Source organism: Macrobrachium nipponense, chromosome 9, assembly GCF_015104395.2.
Source record: "Macrobrachium nipponense isolate FS-2020 chromosome 9, ASM1510439v2, whole genome shotgun sequence".
Taxonomy (NCBI): domain Eukaryota; kingdom Metazoa; phylum Arthropoda; class Malacostraca; order Decapoda; family Palaemonidae; genus Macrobrachium; species Macrobrachium nipponense.
This window is the reverse complement of record NC_061110.1, coordinates 107,397,736-107,407,071: the sequence shown is the minus strand read 5'-3', so window position 1 is coordinate 107,407,071 and position 9,336 is coordinate 107,397,736. Positions and strand designations below refer to the sequence as shown.

The 9,336-nt window shown below is 35.0% G+C and overlaps 1 protein-coding gene across 1 annotated transcript in view; it reads right to left on the bottom strand.

Annotated features, from left to right (window-relative positions):
- Window positions 1–2,198: 2,198 nt before the first annotated feature.
- The window catches only part of LOC135218194 (protein fem-1 homolog C-like), an 11,231-nt gene continuing 4,093 nt past the window's right edge, over window positions 2,199–9,336 (bottom strand). The window contains exons 2-6 of the mRNA XM_064254346.1: window positions 4,627–4,774; window positions 4,266–4,466; window positions 3,884–4,102; window positions 3,449–3,638; window positions 2,199–3,267 (exon numbers count right to left, since the gene is read on the bottom strand). Of these exons, the coding sequence (XP_064110416.1) occupies window positions 2,199–3,267; window positions 3,449–3,638; window positions 3,884–4,102; window positions 4,266–4,466; window positions 4,627–4,774 (1,827 nt within the window). The remainder of the gene's footprint in view (window positions 3,268–3,448; window positions 3,639–3,883; window positions 4,103–4,265; window positions 4,467–4,626; window positions 4,775–9,336) is intronic.

The following is a 9,336-nucleotide window of genomic DNA, read 5'->3' as shown; positions in this document are numbered from 1 at the left end:
TTACAAGACGAAAAAAAAAAAATTGTAAATCATTAGTTAAGTTTCTTTACGATAACGGTACCTTATTCATATTTCGTTCTGTTAACTGCACTAGCTACAATTGCCTACACTTTGTTGACAAACAACAAAATTTCAATAGATGGCAGTTTCGAATAATAAACATACATATCTTCACGCTAATATCAGCAACTTGATGAGTTATCACATATATATTTTTACGAAACTAATAAGCTTACTATGAGGCTATTAATCACTAACAAATACCTTGTCAAGACCTGGGTAACTAGTACTTCAGTGGTTAGGAAAATTAATTTGCTTATTGGAAAACGAAAGACAAGTACTAAATGACAATCAGCATTTATAATTCGCAACAGTGGAATGAAAGAATCAGTGCTTTTATCTCCAAATTGACATTCCAAGAAAAATAAGAGAGCAGATAATGATCACTTCTTTCATCCTCCCATTCTATCAAGACAAAAGCCTAAAAACCTAAAAACAGTTCGCTTGTTTTGAATGACTCATCGTGTAAAGAACGCACGCGCACAAGATTATAACTCACTACATTTTACCCGATTTACCCTTTCCAGATATGCGTATCCAAAACCTAATCAGCGAATCTCGTCCATAAAAAAAATCAGTAGTCTCATCAGTTTTACTTACTGTGCATATCGACGCATTTTTCATAGCAACTGAAGAACATTTCAATTATTAATTGTTTTTTACATTGTTTGGTTAAGAAGATATATTTTTCGTTTTTACTAACTGTGCAGATCGATGCACTTTACATAGAAATTTGAACATTTCAGTTGTTAAATATGGAAACAATGTGTTTATTTAATCATCTTTTTTTTTGTTACTTATTACAAAAGACAAAACCAAATTGTAAATCATTAGTTAAGTATTTTACGATATCCGTACCTTATTCATATTTCGTTCTGTTAACTGCACTAGCTACAATTGGCTACACTGTTGACAAACAACAAAATTACAACAGATGACAGTTTCGAATAATAAACATACATATTTTCACGCTAATATCAGCTACTTCATGAGCTTCCGCATACATATTTCCATGAAACTAATAAGATTTGCTTATTGGAAAACGAAAGACAAGTACTAAATGCCAATCAGCAAATAGCACGCTTACGACGAATTTAGCTACTGTATTAGATCTAAAAGACTACATGAAAGTGGTAGTAAAATGCAATAATCTTTATGAAGATGAAGTAACGTAACTGTGGGACAGATTAATTACAAAATGTGGTTTTGTGGGCGCTGAGATTAATCGTGGGAATAAGATCGTAAGAAAAATGCGGTGATAAGTATGCCATACATTGGTATATCATATTCAAGGTGACAAATATATTCAAGATATTCAAATATTCCCAATTTAATATTTTCATAAAGCTTACGTTCAGCGGAAAGATAGATCCAAGTGTTACCTGGATTATCTTTTCGTTCTTCTTATGGCATCAATTATAAAAACAGCGTTGATGAGAAAATTATAAATCACTATACAGTGACAACTGCGCCTCTCAATGTGACAGATCCCCTCAGCGAGCTTTAGTTACCTTGTTACCTATAAGAAATATGTTTTTTTTTTTTTTTTTCATAGAGGAAGACGACTACTTAGAAGTAAAATCAAACTACAACTCGGTTTAAGAAGATATATTTTGAAGACAGTTTAATAACACAATATCATTACAAAGTACAAAAAACGCAGGCATCTCGGCTCTTTCATTTTCTACGGTATAAGATAGTTATTAATTTACAGTAAATCATGAATTGCCGAGATAAATTTTCTGGAAGCTATAGCAGGAGGCAAAACATTAATGAAAGAAATACCGCGAAAAAGAGATGACAAAAGAAACAAAGGTATGAATACCAAATGGGAACTCTTTCCACGTCTTTGTAAACTAAATGATTTCTACAGTCAGTGAGGCTCTATGAAAAGATATATATGAAAAATATACTGTCACCATACATACACTGCACACTAGAATTTAGCTTCCATACAAACACAATTATTATATATTAAAGAATCTTCGAGGTTATAGTTAACTTTGTACAGATAATGATTACATAGCCAATGTAAATTCAAAACAAATATAGAAGAAATTTTCTAAATACAAGCACAGTTAATGTATACATCATGTCACAGAGATCCAGCATTACCGATGCACAAAATGTCCATCACATCAGTGGATGTCTACAAACTTCACAAGTCTGGAAGGCAATACATCCTTGTAAGGAATCCCATGTCTCCGAATGCTCGCTGCAGCCAGGCATTGCAAAGAGGTGTGACGAACAACATTCACCAGTTGAGAAACAGGCTGCCCTCGGGAAGCTCTCAAAGATGCAAAAGTTTGCCCCTGACTATTCATTGCGTCTAAGTGAGCCCCACCCGACAAGAGGGCATCTACCAAATCTTTGGGACACACTTTATTCATGGCGAGTTCGTGGAGGGGCGTGTTACCTTCGTGGTCTGTGGCACTAGGATCACAGCCAGTCTCTAACAGAAGGTCTACGATTTCGGTTTTGGCAGTGACAGACGCCGGTATTATCGAATCTTCAACGTCCTTAAATTTTCTGGAGCAAGCCATGTGCAGCAGAGTCGAACCTGAGGAATTCCTGGGATTCAACTTCACCAGTTTGTACAATGCTTCTTTCACCGTCTCCCACTGAGATTTTGTGAGGCCAGGCTGTATTTTTATAAACGGTAGTAATAAATGCAAAGCTATATTCATAAACCGGCGAGGGTTAAACTCACGTTTCATCCTTACATGATCGTCAGCATTGTTTAATGAAGAAATAAATAGTCCTATTTCTATTACGACTCTATCAAATACACACATAAAATCATCAAAATATTCCCTCGGGTTATAATTCCCGATACGGGCGTTCTCACTGTTCGTCATGAATCCAAACAAGCCAACGAACGACTCGAAATGAAACATCCTACTCTGCTTTAGTGGATGTAGATAATTGCGTTGTGTATCGATGGCGTGAACCCACAAGTCAATGCACATCTTGAAAGCACCTTCATCTACATAATCAAGCCCCATTTCCCTAATACTCGTCATTGTTTGCATGTGACCGGAACCTAAAACCCTTTCCATCACGAGAAGCGACTGCAAATGAATTTCCTCAGGGTCTAATTCTATATCTTCTAATTCCTGCAAGGTGGTGACCTCACTGAAGTCCTCTTGTGAAGTACATGACAAATTATCCTCAGATTTTGGATAAATCAGGGTGCCGTTGACATACCTGGAAATATATTCCAACATTTTAGGTTTGTAACACAGGAAAAAACACAACTGTAGTTAGCCAAGTCAACAAAGAATAGATCAGTGCAGTCAGATTCATACTATGCGATGCAAAATGAAAAAGGCTCGTATGATCAATGAATCAACGATGAAATCATAAGAGTGTCTCATGAAAAACTTACCTCTGACTCATTGCTGATGTCCAGTAGTTGATTGTAGTGACTATATCTTCCGTTTCGATGAAAAGGGAAGCTCCAAGTAGCTCCAATGCATCGACTTTTTCTCTTATAGTTATCAAATCATCTCTGGTCACTAGATATTCTACCATGTCCTTGTAACCGCGACTGCTTGCAACCAGCAAGGGTTTTATTTCTGGAAAAGGAGGGCAATGAGAACAAAACATTTATAGCTTTGCCTTGTTTCATATTTATATCACTGGAATAGTTAGGTACATCTTGCAAACACCGAAAACTATCAGTTCTTTGTTCGAAACCGAAAAAAAAATATTTGATGGAATATTAATCAACTTATCACATGCCAGCATTCGAAACCACATCGGTCAAGTTCAGAATAAGATTTCGATATCTGTAAACAGAAGAATCTAAAACAGGACTCACCAGTGCTGTCAGCATCCATCAGAGCGTTGTGGTCCAGCAACGCTTTCATGACCTCCACATGGCCTGCTTCTGAGCAGTAATGCAGTGCGCTTTTCCCGTTTTTATTTTTATTGTTCACATCAGCACCAGCATCTAAGAGGCACTTGACAATTTCCAAATAGCCGTTGAAGGAAGCTATCATCAGAGAAGTGACAGAGCTTTCATTAGTAGCATCAATATCTGGAAAAAATATACCGATGAATAAGAGCCAAAGCAAGAATTGGGATATCTGGATTTGGGATATCTATAACTGCATTGCAGTAGACAACAAAATATAGCACTTGATGTGAGCAAGCTTTAGCGAACATCAGCCCAAGCAATATATAACAAAGCAGAAACTCACCTGCTCCGTGTTGCACAAGCAGTCTGACAGTATGGAGGTGGCCTTGCTCACATGCTGCTCGCAACGGAGAGCTTTCGAAAGTAGTAACGCCATTTGGATTAGCCCCTTTGGAAAGGAGAAATTCAACTATCCGGTAGTGGCCTCTAACACTAGCACACCATAAAGCACGCACTCCAGGTACAAGAATTCCTCGGACTGCAACTGCAAAGAGAAACAGTCCAATTATACGTCTGATGCTGCAAATTACCTTCTATGTAAAATGTCAAAGCACTCTCTCTGAGACCATTGTAGTTTTCAAACATTATCCCAGTACAGTGGGTCAGAGAAAGCTTACTTTCGAAAACCATCAAAAATGACATACCTGTGCCCAGTTCTTCGATGTGTGCATTTTGGGATTCAACGAGGAATCTGACGAAGTTTTTATGTCCACGAAGAGCTGCCATGCACAATAAAGAACGTTCTTCCTCCTTGGCCTCCTCATGGCAGTGCTCAGTGCCCGATGGAGATGACTGAAAATACACCGTACAAGAATGAGATAAACAAAATTAATGCGGCTTCATCAACAGCAACAACAACAACAACAACAATAATAATAATAATAATATATCATAGGAACACTAGGCACAATCCTTAGCTCTCTGAAAAGGAACCTAGAAAAACAAATGCCGAAGTAGCTCCAGGACTTATACAGAAGAGTGTGCTACTAGAAACAGCGCACAAAATGAGAAAAGTGATGGACTCGAAGAGGCAGGAGGCAAACCGGAACCCCACACTAAAAAAGAATAACACACAGTCGAATAGGATGACTATGATAGACAAAATGAATTAATAAATGATAATAATAATAATAATAATAATAATAATAATAATAATAATAATAATAACAATATCAGTTAAGAAATACTCATAGCAGCATGAGTCCTGAAATGGAGAAACAATTCCACAGTTATGTATATGAACAATATTTAAAGATAAATCTGTACAGAGAACTGTGCATTTCTTTTTTTCAATATCAGCATTACTGTTAATAAGTTGATGTCTCGAAGATTACTCGTATAATCTTGATGACATACATTCTCTGTGTGGTCATAATATGCGCACGAAGATTCTCGTTAAAAAAGTGCATTCAGAGAGAAACTTCTCTCGGCGGGTGAAACACATTAAAATGATGGCCTATGTGCCATAATTGCGGAGTATTGTATACATTTCTTTGAACTCTTACACTGCCTTTCTATTCAAATCATAGCTTTCAAATACATAAATCACGTTTAGAGTATTCTACCCGATACCGATAAAACAAAGTGAATGGATATGTAGAAATAATAGTCTTGCAGATGAACATGGGAATAACAGTAGAAGCTATTTCGTGTTGAATAATTACGGAAATATTTATCGCATTGGCTATTTGCTGAATTCTTGTAGACCTTCTTTGCAATTATTGAAAATCATCTAGTTAACAGTTTCGTAAATGAACCAAACAAAAACTTCTTTCATTTTTCTTCTGAAGATTAAAAAAGGAACCCATAGAATTGCTGTGTATAACGTGTTTACTTATAAGTATTTACAAGTAAAATAGAATGTAAATACTTATAATTTTGTGGGTTTCTTTTTCAAGTTTCGTAAATGTCTGAAAATCGTTGCATTCTGAGATATTTATACACGAATAGGAAAAAATAGAATATTGTTGGGAGTGTCCTCATAATATCTTATATCTAAACTGAAAAAAAAATTATTTCAAGAAAATCTCATGTGTAAGCTTCAACGTTTGATTTGGTGAATAAAAAATTCGTCTTAGTCTCATTGCTTTAAAATACTTATTCAATATGACTTTAGTAGGATTCAGTACAGTACTTATAGTTATGCCAAGTACAAATTACTATCAATTCGCCACTGACTCATTTATTTGAATTATTTTCATTGTGACTTGGAGTCCAAATGGTGTTCGGTGAGCCATGATCAGAAAGAAACGGAAAAGTGACAATAGAAATCAAAGTAAAAAAAAAAAAAAAAAAAAAAAAAAAAAAAAAAAAAAAAAAAAAAAAAAAAGCCAGGTGTGAGAATAACTATCGTAAGGTAAAGGAGAAGAAAAAGTTATATGTTTTCGTTTCGGGGGAGAAGGAAATAGAAATTTCACTGCATGTGTATGAGGTATGTGCTTGATAGCTGTCTTTCAAGTGAAGTGAGCAATGGTCAAATTCATATTAATGGAGATATTACTTAAATTATTAAGATATAAATGAAAAATAAAACAATACAAGAGGAAAATTTCTACGCGAATAATTTTGAATGAGAAAAACGGCAAACCGTTTTAAAACCATCAACAACAAAAGTTTTTAAGCAGAAGAATATCATTATCTCATCGATTCGGGAAAATCTGAGAGAAATGATTACAAGTTGCAAAAAAAGTGATATCAAGAATAAAAACCCAAAGACAATCATTGTAGGGAGCGAAAAGACGAAAAATGATTCATTCGATGACGAAGAGAATATAATATTGAAAAAGGAAAGTTGCTGTCAATGACAAAGACGAGACTTGAAGTCTGTTACTAAATTCACACATATCAGTAAAATACATTAGTGACAGAAGTTGAAAACTGAAAACGAAGAATTTAGCAAAACCTGAACGGTATTTGGAAGCCTCTGTTTTCAGTGTTAAGACAATTTTCTGTTATAAAGGTGAACAACAATTCAATCACGACATCGTGTATGCTTTCTTAGAGATAAACTTTTAATACATACATAAAAAAAATTAGTAGAATAACCAAAGATTTGGAAGGACCATAGGTTGAAATACTAATTCAGAAAAGACAAAACTGATACTTTGCAAGGGTAGACTATGACCAAAATTCAAGATACTCAGATGACACGAAATTATAGAAAATAATTTCAGGGGAAAATGACTCATCAGAACAATATTTAGACAGGAATCCATATACCAAAAATATGGTACAAATTCTTAATTTCAGAAGCTGTGACTCTGAAATCTAAGACCAGAGGGATGAATCACGGCATAAAATGATCAGAAATTGGTAACAAGTACAAGATTTAAGAGCTGAATATATCCACTGTAGTAGCAGGTGTGATAATTTGATAAATTATTTCAAATTTTAGAATCTGGGAAATGAGCTGGAAATATGTATAAGGGAACTAGCATGGCCAATGTACGGTAAAGACGCAGATTGAAAGACCCTGATCCGAGAAAGATGAAAGCTGATGATTTCCCAGCACAAATCAAGACAAATGTGCGAAGAGGAAGAAAGGAATAAAATAAATTCAAAATAAATGAGAAATTCTTATTTTAAACCCCTCAGCAAAAAAAAAAAAAAATTAATACCGTACTGAAAAAATTAACACCGAGCAACCAGAACACAACATTATCTTATATTCCTTATTTTTCAAGAGACTCACAAACAAGAATATGACCAAATGAGCCTTGAACATCATTATCACCCGAACATACGAGAAATTGACAAACATGACGTCAAACTTCAAGAATAAATCCTACAAATATTTCAAAACATAACAGATATAACACATTCGACTTTTTGTAACTCGCAATATTGCACCAAAGTCAGCCTAGAAAAAATCCAAACGTGAAACTAAATTTACAACCCGAAAAATATATAAAAAAAAAGAGCAACAAAATCCAAGCTAAATGAAAATCTCTCGCATCAAAAGTCAAAATAAGGAATACAGATGTGTAAATAGTGAGGCAGTAACGATCTTAGTGGTTGGTCGGTGAAGGTGAGTAAATGCTTATGTGTGGATTTCTGTACTTTTCATAGCCATCAGAGACCTTAGTTTTTAGGTAGTGTAATCAGCACCAATTAAGGAATATCTAAGTATGAGAGATCAAATACTGAATGTGGTGTAGCGAATCAGGATTATGTCCTAAGTAACTGAACAGTTAATAAAAAATACTTAAATACAGATAAGCTATGAAGGTTTGTATACAACGACCCAATCAATAAGGCTAAACTACTAATATGAGTTATCATATTTACTAACAAAATTATTTGCTAAAGACATTACAGGCTTTGATTAACATAGCTTAAATGGACATCTCTTTAACGAAGAAGTTCAACGCACATCTTGACACAGTAAAGTCTCAACATTGAAAAATTCACTCTTAGAATTAAAAAGATCACGGGAAAGCTTCAATAATAAACTCAACATTTAACTTTTCCAAAAAAAAAAAAACAATGTCTGGACAAAATTTGACCCAAGATTACGGGTTCCTTGAGTAAACTTTATATTTGTTAAAATATAACTGTAGGCTCCTACTGATTACACATACCTAAATAGTGAACTTTTTTCGAAAGTATGTAAACCTGTAACAACAAAATATTCTTCCCTGAAAAACACGTGCAAAACCCTATCAAAACATGAATAAAATTAACATACTCGTAATTTCGTATTCCTTTTTGTTTTTGTTTCACATAAAATATTCTCCCTGGCAAAAACTGAAAAGATATGTTAATGTCATTTACCTCTGTGCTGTATACGAAAAAATTCGCGTTCCCGTCCATTTCGGAGTCTTTTATCACTGATGGAAGTTCAGGACTGAGAGAGCCACGTATCACCACACTTGGAGAAAAGACGAAACTGAGATTTTTGACAATTCTGGCCTATTTATGATGGCAGGACTCGGAAGGAGGCGGGGTTGAAATATCCTTAATCCTTAGACCAGTGGCTACCCAAGATGCTATTCACGTTACGGAATTCTTTTCAGCCGCTGGCCCGCCCATCTCGACCATTTCTAGCATTGTTTGACCTGTAATAAAAGTAAATTACTATAGACAAAAAGAAACTTGTTTCACAGATGCACCAAGCTAAATAAACAAACATACCATGATTAGAAATTATAAAAAATATTAGCAATATCTGAATATTGTATATAATAAATTCATTCCTGTATCCATTTCTTGGGGAATGATTCATGCAGAAGCAAGACGATGTGAGTAAAGGACTGAGTGGCCTAATTGGCTGGGCCAGGTATGCCTCTTGAAGACAATTGGTCAAACCATATAAATCTGTTTCTGCCCCACCCCCTTCCAGCCTGTCATAGGCT